Genomic DNA, 19,860 nt, shown 5'->3' with positions numbered 1-19,860 from the left:
ATCAATTTTTTAATATCCTAAATTTTTACATAGTGACTGTCTCCAGATTCCCTAATGTTTTTCTTTTCTTTTTTAAATCTTTCTCTTGAACAAATACCATACTGTTTTAATGGTCTGTTTTGATAGCTGGTAGCACATTGTTGCCTTTTACAGTATTCCTGAGGCTATTTTTGCAGAATTTATCTTTCACATGGCCTTTAGAATTGGCTTGTCCAATGCAGTCATAGAAACTCTTGAATTTGGACTGGTAATGTATTGGATTTATAAATTAATTTGGTAGATAACTGATATATTTGCAATAATGGGTTATCCCATTGGGGGGATCTGCTCTATGTTTCCATTTAATCTTTATTCATAATCTTTATTAATGCTTTATATGCATTTATATGTAAGATTAATAAATTTTCTTGTCATATTTAATGCTGAGTATTTTGTAGGGTTTGTTGCTACTGTGAAGGGAAATTTTTTTTTCTGCCACATTTCCAAACTGGTGATTTATGTTGCATAAGGAAAGTATTATTTCTTGTATATCAATCTTGACCTAACTTGTTAGTTCCTATATTTTTGTAGATTGGTTCTCTTTTAAGGCATATGATTTTGTAATGGCACCTTTATCTCTTCTTTCCTGTTCTTGATCTCTCTTATTTCTTTTTCTGTTTATATTGCTAATATGATGTTACTTGTAGTGTTGATTGTGAACATCCATCTATTGCTTCTGATTTTTAGTAGGAAAGCTGCTAGTGTTTTCACCATCAAATATGGTGTTTGTGGTACATGTTTAGGAGTCCTTGGGTGGCATGAATGGTTAAATGCTGGACTACTAACCAAAAGGTTGGCAGTTCAGAACCACCCAAATGTGCTGAAGACAGGCCTGGCGATTTGCTTCTGAAAGGTCACAACCTTGAAAACCCTATGGAGCAGTTCTACTCTGCACACATGGAGTCGCCATGAGTCAGAATCAACTCAACAGCAACGGGTTTGGTTTGGCTTTGGTACCAACACAGTAAAGCAAGAATAGCAGAATTCAACAGTAGATTTAATGTGAGGAACGACCACAAAAAAGAATACAAAATGAAATTCAGGGTTGAAAAGTTGGATGGCTGAGGGCTGTAGTGCACCTAATTGACTCAGTGGCAATAAACAACAACAACAGTACATGTTTGGATCATAACCTAACCTATTGCCATCAAGTCAATTCCAACTCATAGCGACCTGTAAGAGCAGAACTGCCCCGTAGGGTTTCCAAGGCTGTAATCTTTACTGAAGCAGACCGCCACATCTTTCTCCCTTGGAGCAGCTGGTGGGCTCGAACTGCTGATCTTTCGGCTGGCAGCCCAGTGCTTAAGCACTGTGCCACCAGGGATCTTACATATTTGGATCATACTCCTCTCAAATTAAACACGTTTTCTTCCATTTCTAGATTGCTGAGAATTTCATCAAGATTTGGTTAAAATATTATTGATTTCTGTTGAAGTGATTGTTCTTTAACTATTCATTTTAGATTTCATTAATATGGTTGGACATTTATTACCAGGAAACCCCTAATTGGTCATGGTGTGCTGTTCTTTTATGAGACATTTGGGAGTAAATTTGCATTTAGGATTGTTGCATCTATTTATAATTATATTGGTATGTATGTGTACATCCTTGTTGGATTTTTAAGTGTAATATGCCAAAGAAAAGCATTTGTTACATGAAGGGCTAGGATGGATGGATGGATGGATGGATGGATGGATGGATAGGTGGATGGAGAGAGTGAGTGTAAAAAAGATGGAAAGAAATGGGTGACTGAACGGAGGGAGAGGGAATGGACAAAGGGACAAGATGGAGGGAAGCAAAGAGAGATTAATGGATGAAGAGAGGGAGGAAGGGAGGGAGGAAATGGACAAAGATATAAGTTGGAGGAATGAAGGGACAGGGTTGATGGATAAATGGGTAGACTGGGTGTACAGATAGTGAGGCTGAAAAGACTAGACAAACAAGGAAAGGATAGACCGAATAGATAAAATAATATCAGTCTCACTGTTGACTCTTATCATAAAGGTAGAACCATTGATGTCCCTATAAACTATTATCAATTAAAATATCACTGTATAACTTGGGCTTCTTTGGCTATGAGCAACAGAAAACCAAACTTGGAAACTGGCTTTAGCAAAAACAAGAATATGTTGGCCTCTATAAGTTGTGGCCTTTATATCTTCTGCACAAATCATGGAATTTACCCATATTTTCTCCTCTTCCATTGCCCACATTGGATCATATGCTTGCTCTTGGCTCATTCACTGCATAGATGGAAAGGCAGATTCTGATTGGGTTAAACCAAAAGAGCTCCCGCCTGGGGAAAAGAGTCGGATTAATCATATCCAAACCACATCTCTTCTACACAGTGAGGAGAAAGTAACTCTCCACTCGAAAATCTGGGTGGAAGAAGTGGAAGAACGAGAACTTGGATGTTAGGAGGCATCTAACAATTGTCCACAACTATATTATTCCATTTTAAAATCTCAACCATGATGTTAGTGTCACATGTTGAACTTAAACTGAAGTATATAGCATGCTGTACCCTGCATTTGTTACCTTGTATCACACACAGAGACAATAAACTTGTTGCCATCCAGTCGATTCCAACTCATAGTGACCCTATAGGACAGAGTAGAACTACCCCATAGGGTTTCCAAGGAGCAGCTGATGGATTTGAACTGCTGACCTTTTGGTTAGCAGCTGAGCTCTTAACCACTGTGCCAGCAGGGCTCCTACACAGACAATAGTTGTGCTATAATGTTAGGACCAAGTCCACATTTCAATGAGAGCTAAAACAGAGCAAAGCATACTGTATAAAATAGGATGCTGTTCACAGTCTATGAGAAAATATTCTCAATGCTTGTATCCAGCAGTATGCTGAATTTACAAACAGCCCAAATGAGAATTAGACAAAAGACTTTAACATGTCACAAAAGATGACATGGAAATGGCCAAGAGACACATGGAAAGGTGCTCACCATGTTTCAAACCACAGTAAGATACCTCTTCTTTTCCACTAGAATGGCTAAAGATCAAAGGATCGACAATTCCAAGTGTTGTTGAGGATGTGGAGGAACTGGAACTCCTCTGTATCCCTGGTGAGAGTATAAACTATTATAATCCCTTTGGAGAACTGTTTGGCAGTTTCTTTTAAAGTTGATGATTAATCTACCATGTTTTGTTGTTGTTGTGTGCTGTTGTGTCAATTCCAACTCATAGTGACCCTATAGGACAGATACAACTGCCCCATTGGGTTTTCTAGGCTATAATCTTTATGGGCGAAGATTGCTAGGTCTTTTCTCCCAGGGAGTGGCTAGTGGGTTCAAACTGACAACCTCTCAGCAGCCAAGCGCTTAACCATTGTGCCACTAGGGCTCCTTCACCTACCATATGAGTCAGTAATTCCACCCCTAGGTATTTACCCAGAAAAATAAAAACATGTGGCCACCAAAAATTTTATATAAGAATGTTCATAGCAACTTTATTCATAATAGCCCCAAACTGGAAATAACCCAAATGTTCACCAACAGGAGAATGGTTAAACAAGTCGTGGATATAGTATAGTGATATAGTGGAATACTACTCAGCAATTGAAAGGAACAATCTATTAATATATGCATAAATAGATGAAGTTCAGATAAAAGTTGGACAAAAGAAGGCAAACACCAAGAATATATACTCTATGATTCCATGTATATGAACTTCAAGAACTGTAAAAATTAATCTACTGTAATAGAAATGAGAACAATTGCTTCTGAGTTGGGGTCTTGGGGGCTCCTGGAAAAGAGTATGAGGGTATGTTTAGGACTGATGGAAATCGTGATTTGATATATTGATTTGATTGATACAGTTGACAGTTACACAGGTATATATACCTTTGCAAAAATCATCAAACTGCACTTGAAGAGCTGTGTGTTTGTGTGTGAAATACTTCAGTTAAAAAAAGAAGGCTGTAAGTGTAACATTGTACAAAATATATAATTCACCCAAAGCACACTTTCTGCTATTAATTCTATAGTACAGACAAACAGTTGTTACTCGTGTTTGTGTAATATGGCTGATTCTTTTCCCTTTTCAAAACCAGAAGATGAAGTCAGCTGACAATGTGGAGCAGCTCGTAATTTTCAGACTGAACTGTTTCTTCTTTTTCCAAACAAATTGGATGATTTTTCCATCTCCATATGTGAGTTTGTGGGAGGCAAATAAAGAGAATTGAAATTAATTAAGGTTATTTCTGAAATTATAGCAAAAGGCTGAGATTCATAAGGAATGGACCCCAGGTAGAGTTTAAGTGTTTCTCCTTCTAGGTTTAATGTATTTAAGTTTACTCTTTGTAGTTCACGAAATCAAAGATCTGAAAATAAGCTTAAGGATGCTGAAGTCTGGTCCCCCTGTCTCAGAGATGAAGGGCCTGATCCCAATGTTTCCCCAAGTCTTCTACTCTTAAATCTCAGTGAAACCCATCTTATATATCCCTTCATTCATTATCTCTTTATCATAATCATCAAATAAAGGGAGGCGGCAGTTCATATGCCTTATCTTTAGGTGGCGCAAACAGTTGTCACTAGACTACTAACCTAAAGTTTGGCAGTTCAAACCCACCCAGCAATACCACAGAAGAAAGGCCTGGCAGTCTGCTCCCAGGAAGATTACAGCCAAGAACCCTGTGGAAGAGTTCTACTCTGTAACATATGCACATGGGGTCACCATGAGTTGGAATCACTGGATGGCAGCTAGTTTTTTGTTTTTTTAGTTTATCTTTATCTTCTTGTACTGCTTTGTCCATACCAACAATTCCTAAGTTATGTTCTTTCAGCTGCCTGTTGTTGTCACCTGCCATCGAGTTGGCCCCTGACTCACAGAGACTCCATGCACAACAGAACAAAACACTGCTGGGTCCTGAGCCATCCCCATAATTGGTTATGGATCAGACCATTGTGATCCATAGAGTTTTCATTGGCTGAATTTCAGAAGCAGATCGCCAGACCTTTCTTCCTAGTTGTGATAGTTAGCATCCTAGCAACACACAGGCCTCCTCTACAGACATGTGGTGACTGTGCATGAGGTTCATTGGCTGGGGATTGAACCCAGGTCTCCCACATAGAAGGCAAGAATTCTACCACTGAACCACGAACGCCTCTTAGGCCACCAGTGTTTCACAAAGCATAAAGATTTCTTACAAGAAAAAAGGATCCATGACAATTATGTGTGGAAAGTACTGAGTCCCATGGTCTCTCTTGGAGACTCACAAAGCACAAGCCTATTTAAGGCTTACAGCAAACCTACAGTAAAGAACCCTGTTTGGCAACCTTGAGGGGCCACGGACCAATACCACTTAACTAAGAGAGAATTTCATTCATGTTTCTGTAACTCCAGGGTTTGGACTCAGACAAAAACCAATTGCCCTTGAGTTGATTCGGATTCATGGTGACCCCATGTGTGTGTATCAGAATTGTGCTCCGAAGTGTTTTTGGTGGCTGATTTTTCAGAACTAGATCACCAGGCCTTTCTTCCAAGGCACCTCTAGGCAGACAAACTTCCAGCCTTTCTGTTGGAACAACCTTTCTGAGTGCAGTGGCCATTTGCACCACTCAGGGACTCCCTGGATCAATAACAGATGTTATTATTGTTGTTAGGCGCCATCGAGTTGATTCCAACTCATAGTGAGCCCATGTGACAGAGTTGAACTGCCCCATAGGGTTTCCTAGGCTGTAATCTTTACAGGAGGAGATCACCAGGTCTTTTCTCATGCAGAGCCGACGTTGAGTTCTAACCGCTGACCTTTCGGTTAGCAGCGAACGCTTAAGTGTTGTGCCACCAGGGCTCCTTTGGACTCAGATAAACCGAAAACCAAACCCACTGCCGTCGAATTGATTCTGACTCATAGCGAGTCTGTAAGACAGAGCAGAACTGTCCATAGGATTTCCAAGGAGCGGCTGGTGGATTCGAACGGCCGACCTTTTGGTTAGCAGCCAATCTCTTAACCACTGCGCCACTAGGGCTCTGTGGACTCAGATAGAAATGAATAATTTCAAAGGAGAGCAATCATTCCTTGTGCAGATAGTGCAAGGAGAAGTATCCCATCACCCTGCCCTGGCTGTGCTTACAGTCAAGGAGTGACTAAGCTGACATAAATGCTGACTGGTTTCTATGCCAAGAACTACAATGTTATTCCATCACTACTGGGGCAGTAGAGGAGTCCCTGGGTGGTGCAAATGATTAAGCACTGGACTACTAACCAAAAGGTTGGCAGTTCATACCTACCCAAAGGAGCTTCAGAAGAAAGTCCTGGCAATTTGCTTCTGAAAGGTCACAGCCATTGAAAATCTCATGGAGCACAGTCTACTCTGTACACATGGGGTCACCATGAGTCGGAATCAACTCAATGGCAACTAACAACAACAACACCAATGAGCAGAAGAACCAGCTGGAGACAGATGTGAGCAGTCTGGGAAACGGCAGGTATTGGGAGAGGGAATCATCTTACCACATGGGTGTGGGTGGTAGAATTGGCTAGCATATAGCTCTCAGATTCACTCCTTTTACTCATCCTTGTAAGCCACTTTTTGTACTCCTCTCGCACCTGAAAAAATTTAAATGATTATACTTGCTTAGGAAAAACACTTAAATGGAAAATAAGACCTGATTTTTTAATCACTGTCCTCTGAGTCCTGTTCATTTTGTTAGCTGCCATTGAGTTGGCCCTGACTCACGGTGACCTCATGCACAATGGAAAGAAATGCTGCCTGGTCCTGTGCCATCCACATGATCAGGTGTAGATCAGATGGTTGTGATCCATAGAGTTTTCATTGGCTGCTTTTTGGAAGTAGATCACCAGGCCTTTCTTCCTAGTCCTCAGTCTGGAAGCTCTGCTGAAACCTGTTCAGCATTGTAGCAACACACAAGCCTCCTGTGAGAGATGAGTGGTGGGTGCGCATGAAGTGCACTGGCTGGGAACTGAACCCGGATCTCTCGGATGCAAGGCGAGAATTCTACCTCTGAACCACCACTGCCCCTGAGCCCCATTTACCAAAACCAAACCAGTTGCTATGAGTCACTTCTAACTCATGGGGATCCCAGGTGTCTCAGAGTAGCACTGCGCTCCATAGGCTTTTCAAAGGCTGAATTGTTGAAAGTCGATCACCAGACCTTTCTTCTGAGGTGTCTCTGGGTGGACAGGAACCCCCAAACTTTTGGTTAGCATGTTAACAGTTTGCACAACCCAGGGACTCCTTATTTTAAAAAATGTTTAACTAAGAGCCAAAAGTTTCCTCCAAGAGAGATTTAATATCCAGGCATACTCTATATCAGCCCGAATTCTATGAAAATCCAAATGCAGTAAATGAGACAATTCTAAGGGACAACGTCTACTTCCCCTGCTGTGAATCTTTCACAACAACTTCTCTGGCTCTTAGAATCAAGTTCAAAGTCCTTAGAGTGATCTACATAATCTGTACAGTCTCACCGTGGCTACCTCTTCTAACATCTTCTCTCTCCTCATTAGGTTCTAGCAACTGTCTTCCTCAGTGCACCTGCCAAGCTTAGTCCTACCCCAGGGCCTTTGTTCAGGACGTCACCTAGCTTGTTGTTGTTGTCGTCAAGTTACCTGTGGCTCATGGCAACCTTACCTATAACAGAAAGAGATGTTGCCCAGTCCTGTGTCATCTTCATGATCGTTGGTATGCTTGAGTCCGTTGTTTCAGCCATTGTGTTAGTCTATCTCCTGGAGAGTTTCTCTCACTTTCGCTGCCCCTCCACTTCACCAAACATAATGTCTTCTTTTAGTGATTGGTCTTTCCTGATGACACATCCAAAGTAAGCAAGCTAAAAAGTCTTGCCATCCTTGCTTCTAAGGAGCATCCTGGTTGTATTTCTTCTAAGATTGACTTGTTCATTCTTCTTGCAGTCCACAGTATATTCAATGTTCTTCGCCAACACAACAGTTCAAATGCATCAATTCTTGGGGCTTCCTTATTCACTGTCCAAATTTTGCATGCATATGAGATGATTGAAAAGACCATGGCTTGGGTCAGACCCACCTTATTCATCCAACTGACATCTTTGCTTTTTAACACTAACGAGGTTGTTTGCAGATTTGCCCAGTGCAATACATCATTTGATTTCTTGATTGCTGCTTTCATGGATGTTGATTGTTGATCCAAGTAGAACGAAATCCTTGACAAATTCCATTTCTTCCTCATCTCTGCTTGTGATACCCTTCTTTCAATCCCTCACCCCTCCCCTGCCTTCTCCTAAGTCCCGATTGTCTAACCAACTCCTGTTCCTTCTTCAGGTATGTGCTCCAATTCTCCCACCATGAGAAGGTTTTTCCCTTAGCTGCTAGATCTAGATTAGGACATTCCCTCCATTCCGTCACTGTACCGGCATTTTCCTTCAGAGCCCAATGGCAATCAAATACTTATCTTTCCAACTAGGCTCACAAAGATAGACCAGGGTTCTATCATGTTCAGCTCTGTATCTTCACAGAACCCAACGCTTGCTGTAGCGGTTAGTTGCTGTTGTGTTGGCTCCAACCCCTGGTGACTTTCTGTACAACAGAGAAAAGCAGTGCCTGGTCCCGTGGCATAGTCACCGTCATGAATGAACCCAACACTCAAAAGGCATTTAATGTATCCATCCACCTAGAGGCCCCTTGGAAGAAAGACCTGCCGCTCTACTTCCAAAAACTCAGCCATTGAAAACCCTATGAGCACAGTTCTGCTCTGTCACACATGGGGTCAGCATGGGTCAGAGTTGTTTCAGCAGCAACTGATACTACTTTCTTTATCTTGCATAAAAATAATAGCTTCAGGAAAATGAGCCTTATTTAAGGAAGACCTACTGCATCTTCCTCATAAAGGATGGTGACCAAAAATGCAAATGAGGACTTTGAATAGAAAGAACAGGTGAGAAGTGCAGAGAGGTACAAATGTGGGTGTTACTGATATACCATGAACTTAAGCCCTTGACATTAAAAATATGTATATGCCGAAGAGTGCACATAGAGTCTTTTTTTGATACTAGGTATGATGAACTAGGAGCATTGGTGGTGCAAGGGTTAAGTGCTCTGCTGCTAACCGAAAGGTCAGTGGTTTGAACCCACCCAGTGCTCTGTGGGAGAAGGACCTGGTGATCTCCTCCTGTAAAGATTACAGCCTAGGAAACCCTATGACGGCAGTTCTACTCTGTCACATGGGGTTGCTGTTAGTTGGAATTGACTCCATGGCACACAACAACATAGTGAATTACTAACAAGTTCATTTGTACAGGGTTAAAAAATATGTCAAGATAAACTAATGTAAGCATGCTAATTACTGCCAGTTTTCTTTGAGCTAACCTTCCAACGTGACTCCACTAATTTAGTAAACCAAACCAAACCTGTTGCCATTGAGTTGACTCACTCTGACTCATGGCAACCCCCTGTGTTACAGAGTAGTACTGTGCTCCAGAGGGTTTTCTTGGCTATAATTATTATGGAAGCAGATTGCCAGGACTTTCTTCCATGGAGCCACTGGGTTGGTTCGAACCGCCAACCTTTCAGTTAGCAGCCAAGTGCAAACTGCACCACCCATGGACCTGGCTAACTTAGCAGCCCTTTCTAAATGGCTGTTGAACTAAGTAAATAAAAATGCCACATGGAACGGTATCTGTTGTCTGTTCCAGGTCTTCTTCATGTTGGGTAGTATAATATTATTCAGCAGAGAGATATGTTGTGTTAGAGGAGGGAAACATACTATGTTATATTACACAAGTATATGTAATGTATTTATTAGATTAGGAGTCCCTGGGTGGTGCAAATGGTTAACATGCTTGGCTGCTAACTGAAAGTTTGGAGATTCAAGTACACCCAGAGGTGCCTTGAAAGAAAGTCCTGGAGATCTACTTCCAAAAAATCAACCACTGAAAACCCTGTGGAGCGCAGTTCTACTCTGACACACATGGAACCGCCATGACTTGGAATCAACTCAAAGGCAACTGGTTTGTTTGTTGGTTTTGTTAGGTTGGTAAAGATGTGATCTGTAGTTATAAGTTATCTACAGTCCATTAGTAGAAATAGAATGTTGTATCTTAGTGAGTTTAAGATGATAAGTCCTGTCTACCAAAACAGTCCCTGGAGAAGGACATCATGCTTGGTAAAGTAGAGGATCAGCACAAAAGAGGAAGACCCTCAACAAGATGGATTAACACAGTGACTTGCAACAATGGGCTCAAGCATAACAGCGACTGTGAGGATGGCACAGGACTGGGCAGTGTTTCATTCTATCGTACATAGGGTCGCTATGAGTCAGAACCAACTCGATGGCACCTAATAACAATGACAATGAAAATATTTGGAAAAACAGGAGAAAGAAGAAAGTAGTTGTTAGCAGGCTTCCATTTCTGCACCTACTGGAGACAAGCCAGGAACACAGTTGAAGGTTGACCAACTGGAGGAGCCTGCTAAGGTCAAATTGCAAGAAAGCATTGTCATAGGAGCCTTGGTCATGAGCCTGCTACTCCTATCAATGGCATAATAATGAGAAGATCAAAACCAAATTCATTGCCATTGAGTTGATTTTGACTCATGATGACCCCACATGTTACAGAGTAGAACTGTGCCCCATAGGGTTTTCTTGGCTGTAATCTTTATGAAAGCAGGTTGCCAGGCCTGTCTTCTGCAGTGCTGCTGGGTAGGTTTGGACTGCCTACCTTTAGGTTAGCTGTCCAGTGCAAACTGTTTGTGCCACCCAGAGACCTTTTTAATAATGAGAAAAACCACATGCAAAAGAAGTCAATAATAGAGACAGAGGAGCACACAGTCTCCCTGGGCAAAAAAGGTTGGAGAAGGAAGTTTGTGCATTGAACAAAAGATAAGATCATAATGCAGTTGACTTAGGTTGGAAATAATATGGCATAAAATACAATATCAAGCCTAGGAGCTTAAGTACTTAATGGGGGGGAAAAAAAAGTCTAAGTCTGCATGGCTAGAAAGCATACAAGCAAAATCCAAAGGAAAAGAACTAGCTGGAAAAAGATTATGGTGACATAACAAAGATAAAGAGCTCATGTCCCTAATATGTAAAGAGTTGCTAGAAATCAAGAGGGTAAAAGACCGAAGGCTAATAGAAAAATGAAGGAAAAGGGGTAATGGTTAGTTCACAGAAAGGAAATTATAAATGACCTTTAAATATGTGAAAAGATAACCTCATTCATAATAATGTAAATGTAAATTAAAATACAGTGATAAAACATATATCACCTATGTTGTTAGTCTGCTGTCAAGTCAACTGCTGACTCATGGCGGCCCCATGTACAATGGCATCAGACTGTTATGCTCCATAGGGTTTTCATTGGCTGATTTTCAGAAGTCGATCACCAGGCCTTTCTTCCTAGTTTGTCTTAGTCTGGAAGCTCTGCTAAAACCTGTTTAGCATCATAGCAACACACCAGCCTCCACGGACAGATGGGTGGTGGCTGCACATGAGGTGGGTCAGCTGGGAATTACAGCCGGGTCTCCTGCATGGAAGGCGAGAATCCTACCACTGAGCCACCACTGCCTCCCTTGAGGAGAGGATTAGTCTGTGCAAATGATGGGGGCGGACCGCACATGTGACAGCTGGGAAGCAGACACAAGGTATACGTTACCTGCCGATTGAGGAGACAGTGGATGATGTAGATGTAGACTCCCTGCAGGACATTAATGATGGTGAACGCATAGGCGGTGACCGATCTGAATGGTTCCTTTACTGACTCAACAAGGAAGAAGCCCAGACACCAGGAGCAGCCCAAGAGCAAGAGCTGAGCCATAGCTTTAAACGTCAGCATCCTGGTAAAACCAACACAGAGAGTCACTAACCTCAACATCTTCTTTCCAGAACATTATTTTGTCCTTCCTGCAGGAATTCATTTACCTTCCTTTGCAATTATTGGCCAAATTTTCTCAAGCCAGGTAGACTTGGGGAAACTATGGTAATAAATGAAATATTTGAGCAAGAATCAATAGTGAAGATATAGTTGATATAAGGAAACAGTGGCTATCATTGTGTGCTTATTCTAGGTTCCTGGGTGGTGCAAATGGTTTGCCCTCAACTACTAACCTAAAGGTTGGTGGTTTGGACCCACCCAGTGGCACCATGGAAGAAAGTCCTGGTGATCTGCTTCCTTGAAGATTTGTTGTTGTCAGTTGCCACAGAGCCAATTCTGACTCATGGTGACCTCATTTGTGTAGAGGAGAGCTGTGCTCCATAGCATTTGTGAGGCTGTGACCTTTTGGAAGCAGATCGCCAGAGCTTTCTTCTGAAACGCCTCTGAGTGGGTTTGAACCACCAACTTTTGGGCTGGTAGTCAAGGGCTTAACCATCTGCACCACCCAGGGATTCCCCTTAAATATGACAGCCAAGAAAACCCTGTGAAACAGTTGCAGTCTGTAACCCATAGAGTCGTCAAGAGTCGGAATCGACCTGATGGCTGCAATGAGTTTGGTTCTTGGTTTGGTGTTTATTTTCTAGAAATGTCCCTTGAATATGAGTCTTTACAAATGGAGTGGCATCTCGTTACTTTTAACATTTCAAAATACACATAATTTTAATTTAAATTGCTCATTTGATAGTAGTTTCTAACTTACTAGTCAACTCTCTGCATTTAACTCTTTGCATGGTTGCATGTAAACTTATACTTAAATAGGTCCATTAATGCATACCTTGTTCTTTAAAGCTGGGGTTAGTCATTTTTTAATGGAAAGGGCCAAAACTAAAAACCAAACCAGAGCAGAGTAGAACTGCTCCATAAGACTTTCAAGGCTGTGACCTTTCAGAAGCAGATTGCCAAGCCTTTCTTTTGAGGCGCCTCTGGGTGGGTTCAAACAGCCAATCTTTCAGTTAGTAGCTGAGCACTTAACTGTTTGCGCCACCCAGGGACTCCTTGTAAAGGGCCAGGTAGTGAATATTTTTGGGTTTTCAGGCCATAGTCTCTGTTACAGCGACTTAGCTCGGCCATTGTAGTATGGAAGCAGCCATAGATGATATGTAAATGAATGAATGTATCTGTGCTCCAATGACACTTTATTATGGACACTGAAATTTGAATTTCATAAAACTTTCATGTGTCATAAAATATTCTTCTTTTGTTTTTTTTTAACCATTAAAAAGTATAGAAACTACAGCCCTGGTGGCGCAACAGTTAAGCACTTGGCTGCTAATTGAAAGGTTGGCTGTTCAAACCCCCCAGTGGCTCCATGGGAGAAAGACCTGGCCATCTGCTCCTGTAAAGATTACAGCCTAGAAAACCCTATGGGACAGTTCTATTCTGCACATGGGGTCCCTATGCGTCGGAATTGACTTGACAGCATCTAACAACAACAACTTTCTCTGGTTGAAAGTAAAAGTATTAAGAATAGTAACAATACGAGTATTGATGGTAAAAACACCAAGAAATATGTCCAGTATCAAATAAAATCATTATTTTTTAAAAGGATAGAAACTATTTTTAGCTTGTGGGCTGTACAGAAACAGAAGGTGGGCCAGATTTGGTTCACAGGCTATAGTTTGCCAATCCTGATTTAAAGGAACCCAAAGGAAAAAGGAAGAATCCTTACATAAAGCTGACATCATTCCCTAATATGTAGGTTGTTGTCACCTGGAACAATTTGTTATGCCCATATTTAAAAAATGGGATAAGTATATGTACTTCATACATCTCTAATACAGTGCCTGGTATAGTAGGCACTGACTTTTAAAAAAAAATTTATTTTACTTTTTGTTGTTGTTGAGAATATACACAGCAAAACATAACCATTTCAATAATTTCTACCTGTACAATTCAGTGACACTGATGGCATTCTTCAAGTTGTGCAGCCATTCTCACCGTCCATTTCTGAGTTTTTCCTCCCCCATTAACATAAATCTAACCTATCTAACCTTTTGAATTGCCATTGTCAATTTTATCCCATATAGTCTTTAAAAGAGCACAGTGCTCAAGGCAGACATTTTTTACTAATTTAGCTATTATTTGGTTTTAAAGAAGACTTGAGGGAATATTTTCAGTTTAAGGTTTAAAGATTATCTCAGGGGAACAGTTTCAGGGGTTCATCTAGCCTCAATGGCTCCAGAAAGTCTGGATTCCATGAAAATTTGAAATTCTGTTCCACATTGTCCCCCTTTTCAATCAGGATTCTTCTATAGAATTTTTGATCAAAACATTCAGTTATTCTTAAGTATTCTAAGTAACACTTCCTTCCCCCTTTCTACCTCCACCTCTCCATCCCTCCCTCCCCATATACACACTCGGTTTCTTGGATATCTGGAAGATCCATAATGCATCACCTGTGTGGGAAAACTTATCCTATAGAAATACAATTTATGCTAAACCCTTGTAACTACTCAAGACCTTCTTACCTTGTGGTTTGAATCTTGGACACTCCTTTATTGAGGGAAGAAACTCTGACTCTCAAAATCCATAGGGTTATCAAACAAAAGGTTAGGTTTATCTGAGGGAAGAAAACAAAATATAGACACCTGTAGGCCAATATGGACAGTTAAAATAGAGAATGATAGAAAATCATCAAAAAATGCATGGGCTCTATGGCTAGAATATGTTGAGACTTGTTTGCGGCAGATTGAAAAAAAAAAAAACAGTTGCCATTGAGTTGATGCCAACTCATGGTGACCCCATGTGTGTCAGTAGAATTGTGCTCCATAAGGTTTTCAATGGCTGATTTTTCAGAAATGGATAGCCAGGCCTTTCTTCTGAGGTACCTCTGGGTGAACTTGAACCTTCAACCTTTCAATTAACAGGTGAGCATGTTAAGCATCTGCCCCACCCCAGACTGTAGATATTTTTAAAATGCCACTGAGGGCTCCTGTAGGTCTACAAAAGAACTGTGGGTGAATGATCAGGTGGGAAAGGGACAATGCAATGCGATCTCACCATCGCCACCTCTTCCCCGGCACATGGGCATATAGGCAGACATTTTCCAGCCTCTCTTGCAGATAATCTGGGACATGTAGCTGAGTTCTAACCAGTGCTATTTTGGGGTCAGTGATGTGTACCTCAAGTCTATACAGCGTTCCAGCTTGCTTCCTCTTCAAAAGCAACCAAGAGGTCTACATGTTGAAATGACAGAGTCATAACATTGTTGTTGTTGAATGCCTTCAAGTCGACTTTTGACTTATGGTGACCCCATGTAACAAAGTTGAACTGCCCCATAGCGTTTTCTAGGCTGTAATCTTTACGGTAGCAGATCACCAGGTCTTTTCTCCTACAGTGCTTCTGGGTACGTTCGAACTGCTGACCTTTTGGTTAGCAGCCGAGTGCTTAACCATTGTACCACCAGGATTCCTTAGTCATAAGATTGTTGCTGTTGGTGCTGTGTGCTGTTGAGTTGACTGACTCATAGTGACCCTATAGGACAGAGTAGAACTGCCCATAGGGTTTCCCAGGCTGTAATCTTTACAGGAGCAGATCATCAGGTCTTTTCCCCTGCAGTACCACTAGTGAATTCGAACCACCAAACTTTAGATTAGCAGCCAAGCACTTAACCATTGTGCCACCACAAGTAGGTGGCTTTAAAGAAGAGAAATTTATTTTCTCACAGTTTAACCCACTGCCATGGAGTGGATTCCGATTCAGAGTGACACCATAGGGTTTCCAAGGCTATAAATCTCTACAGAGGCAGACTGCCACATCTTTCTCCTGGAGAGTGGCTGGTAGTTTTGAACTGCCGACCTTTCGGGTAGCAGTCGATCATTTTGACCACTGCGCCACCAGTTCTCACAGTTTAGGAGGCTAGAAATCTGAATTCAGGGCGACAGTTCTAGGGGAAGGCTCTCTCTGTCGGCTCTGGGGGAAGGCCCGTGTCTCAGCTTCTCTAGTCCTGGCATTCCTTGGTTCCTTGGTGATCTCCAGGTGGCATCTATCTTTCCCCCATTTGTGTTTTTGTCTTCCCCGCTTTGTGCTTGCTTGTTTGTGTCTAATCTGCTCTTTTTATATCTCAAAAGTGATTAGGTTTAAGACACACCCTGGTGGCGCAGTGGTTAAGTGCTCGGCTGCTAACCAAAAGGTCGGTTGTTAGAATCTACTAGTGGCTCCTTGGAAACCCTATGGGGCAGTTCTACTCTGTCCTATAGGGTTGTTATGAGTTGGGATTGACTCGACGGCAACAAGTTTGGTTTTTTTGATTTTACACTGATACGGCCTCATGAACATAACAAAGAAAACCCTATTCCCAGATGGGATCACTTCCACAGGTTTAGAGGTTAAGATTGCAACACATATTTTGGGAGAGACACAGTTCAATCCATAACAGCACCTATGATGTGCCAGGTACTAGGGACACGTAGAGATCGTCCTCTATTTCTATCAGCATAAAATATGCTCACACATCTGCCATCTTAAAGTAGAAAGAAATCATTTTAGTACCCATATTGATCTTCAAATTATGTAGAAAACACAGATACTACAAACCTACCAAGATGAATACAGATATGGGTCCTATGAAACTCCACAGAAATCCTTTTGTAGGTTAATTCAGCAACTGGAAAAGAAAATAATAGTAGTAGCACTTATTAAAGTGGTATTTGAAAATAAGTGATATATAATATAACATTTATATAACATTTACTTGTGTCAGCTACTAGTCTAAATGCTGTGACGTCTTAGTTATCTAGTGCTGCTGTAATGGAAATACCACAAGGGGGTGGCTTTAATGAACAGAAATGAATTTTCTCACAGTTTAGGAAGCTAGAAGGCTGAATTCACAGCACTGGTTCTAGCGGAAGGCTCTCTCTCTGCTCTCATGGAAGGTCGTTGTCTCTTTCAGCTTCTTTTCCTTGGCTCCTTGGAGATCTTTCTCCATTTGTGCTTCCTTGCTTCTGTGCCTAATCTGCTCTTTTTATATCTCAAAAGTGATTGGCTTAAGACATACCCTACACTGAGATGGTCTTATTAATATAACAAAGAAAGTCCTTTTCCCAAATGGGACTACATTCACAGATCTAGGGGTTAGGATTTACAACACTTGTTTTGGGGGGACACAATTTAATCCAAAACACCCCCATTTTACAGATGAGAAAAATTAAGAAAGAGATTAATCTCCTCAGGATCACCTAGCTAATAAGTGGGGGGCCTTGAATTTGAACCTAGGCTGTTTCATTCCGGAATCCATGTTCTTTCAAGTTTATTATCTGTGTAACCTTGGACAAGCTGGTCACCCTTCTCTGATCATGTTTCTTTAGCTGATGAATGGAGGTAATAAGGGTACTTCCCTCTTAGGGTTTGTGTGTGTGTGTATGAAAATATACACAGCAAAACATACACCAATTCAAAAATTTCTACATGTACGATTTGGGGACATTGATTACATTCTTCAAGTTGTGCCACTTTTCTCAATATAGTTTTCCAAACTATTTCACCACCATTAACACAAATTCACTGCCCCCTAAGCTTCTCATCTAACCTTTCGAGTTGCTGTTGTCAATTTGATCACATATAGATAATTCTTTAAAGGAACACAATGCTCAAGGTTGACGTTCTTTTCTAATTAAGCTACTGTTTGGTTTAAAGATGATTTCAGGGGATAGTTTCAGTACAAGGTTTAAAGATTTCCTCAGGGCAACAGTTTTGGGGGGATCAGCCGGTCTCAATTGCTCCAGAAAGTCTGGATTCTGTAAGAATTTGAGTTCTGTTCCACATTTCCCCCCTTTTGATCATGATTCTTCTATAGAATTCTCTTAGGTTTGATTTGAGGATAAAGAGAAATGATGTATATGAAGCATTTCATATATGGCTGACACACTATATGGTCAGCATTTTTGTCATCAGCCTTGTCAGTATCAATCTGATTTATCCTTCCTCCCCTTGGTATCACCTGGAGACAAGTGTGTACATATTCTGCATCACTACACTCACTGCACAGGTGTGCCGTATCCCTGGGGGTTGAGCCCTGCAGACACAGCTACAATCACAGCTGGGATCCCGTAGCCAAAAGGGTACATGAACCTCTTCTTGAATCTGCCTGCTCTGGTGTAGTTGGCCACCTTGAGGTTTCTGACAGTGAGGAAGAAGTGCAGGCCTTCCAGGAGCATCCAGGTGAAGGAGGCCAGGTAGAGGTAGTGCAGCACCCCAGCGATGATGGAGCACAGCATCTGGAGGGGGAGGAGAGGTATTTGAGTGTCTGATAGGCACAAAGAGAGCAACAAAAAAGGATTAGTTTTTTTGGAAGTAGATTGCCAGGCCTTTCTTCCTAGGCACCTTTGGGCGGACTTGACTCTCCAGCCTTTCAGTCAGCAGCTGAGCACGCTAATCATTTGCACCACCCAGGAACTCCACTCCACCTTCCTACATGGAAAAATAGAGAAGCAGAGCTGCCCACTTCAGATGGGGCATAGTTTCTGCAATGGCACCCCTGGGGTTGCACGTTAGAATAGCCACTTGTTTGGTAACCTGGTGGTGCAGTGGTTAAGTGCTTGGCTACTAACCAAAAGGTCAGTGGTTCGAAAACACCAGCCACTCTGCGGGAGAAAGATGCAGCAGTCTCCTTCTGTAAAGATTTACAGCCTTGGAAACCCTATGGGGCAGTTCTACTCTGTCATATAGGGTCACTATGAGTCGGAATCAACTAGAAGGCACACAACAACAACAAATGGGTTGGGAACTTTTTCTTACACAAAACAAAGTGAGTTACTTACAAAAGAAACAGAGATATAAAGAGAACAGCCAACGATTCTGTAGGAAATTAAAAACAAAATGAAACAAAAAAAACCAAACTCCTTGCCATTGAGGTTTCCTAGGCTGGAATCTTTATGGGAGCAGGTCGCCAGGTCTTTTCTCCAGCAGAGCCGCTGGTGGGTTCAAATCATCAACCTTTCGATTAGTGGTCAAGTGCTTAGCCATTTCACCACCAGGGTTCCCTCCCAACCCACATAATGGGAGAAAATTTTTATATATCATTATCTCTAACATCGATCTAGAATATCTAAAAAATTATTACAACTCAATAAGAAGACAAATAATCGGACTAAAAATAGGCAAAGTATCTTAATAGATAGTTCTCCAAAGAAAACATACAAATAGCCAACATGAAAAGATGCTAAATATCTGTAGCCATCAGGGAAATGCAAATTGAAACCATGATGAGATACCACTTCACATGCAGTAGGATGGCTGTTATTAAAAAGTCAGATTGTAACAAGGGTTGGTGAGAATGTGGAGAAACTGGAACCTTCATTCACTGCTATTGAGAAAGAAAAACTATGCAGCTGCTTTGGAAAATAGTCTGGCAGTTCCTCAAATAATTAAACATAGAATTACCATGTGACCTAGCAATTCCACTCCTACGAATAGACCCAAGAGAATTGAAAACATAGATCCACGCAAAAACTTGTACATGAATGTTCACAGCAGCACTATTCACAATAGCCGAAAAGTGGAAATAACCCAACTACCCATCAACAGATGAATGTATAAATAAAATATGGCATATCCATACAATGGAATATTGATCATTATCATATTATTCAATTCACTATCATATTATTCAATATAAGAAAATGAAGTACCAAAATACCCTACAATGTGGATGAACCTTAAAAACATTTTGCTCAGTGAAAGAAGCCAAACACAAAAGACCACATACTGTAAGGTTCCATTTATATGAAATGTCCAGAATCGGCAAATCCATAGACAGAGAGAGTAGATTAATGGTTACCTAGTGTTGCAGGATTCCCTGGCTCATGCAATCAGTTAAGCACTAGACTACTAACTGAAATGTTGAAGGTTCGAACCCACCCAGAGGCACCTTGGAAGAAAGGCCTGGTAATCTGTTTCTGAAAGGTCACAGCCTTGAAAACCCTGTGGAGCAGTTCT

General features: G+C 41.3%; 1 protein-coding gene across 1 annotated transcript in view; it reads right to left on the bottom strand.

The window, feature by feature from the left end:
- Window positions 1-3,520: 3,520 nt before the first annotated feature.
- The window catches only part of LOC101357806 (adhesion G protein-coupled receptor E2-like), a 79,618-nt gene continuing 63,278 nt past the window's right edge, over window positions 3,521-19,860 (bottom strand). Inside the window, 8 exon segments of the mRNA XM_023733073.1 lie at window positions 3,521-4,196; window positions 6,509-6,604; window positions 11,647-11,827; window positions 14,394-14,485; window positions 16,466-16,512; window positions 16,515-16,531; window positions 17,905-18,140; window positions 18,684-18,720. Coding sequence (XP_023588841.1) covers window positions 4,146-4,196; window positions 6,509-6,604; window positions 11,647-11,827; window positions 14,394-14,485; window positions 16,466-16,512; window positions 16,515-16,531; window positions 17,905-18,140; window positions 18,684-18,720 — 757 coding nt within the window. The 3' untranslated portion in view covers window positions 3,521-4,145.

Source organism: Trichechus manatus, unplaced genomic scaffold (genome assembly GCF_000243295.1).
Source record: "Trichechus manatus latirostris isolate Lorelei unplaced genomic scaffold, TriManLat1.0 scaffold00057, whole genome shotgun sequence".
NCBI classification, from domain to species: domain Eukaryota; kingdom Metazoa; phylum Chordata; class Mammalia; order Sirenia; family Trichechidae; genus Trichechus; species Trichechus manatus.
The sequence above is the reverse complement of the archived record's forward strand: the minus strand, read 5'-3'. Positions and strand labels throughout refer to the sequence as shown.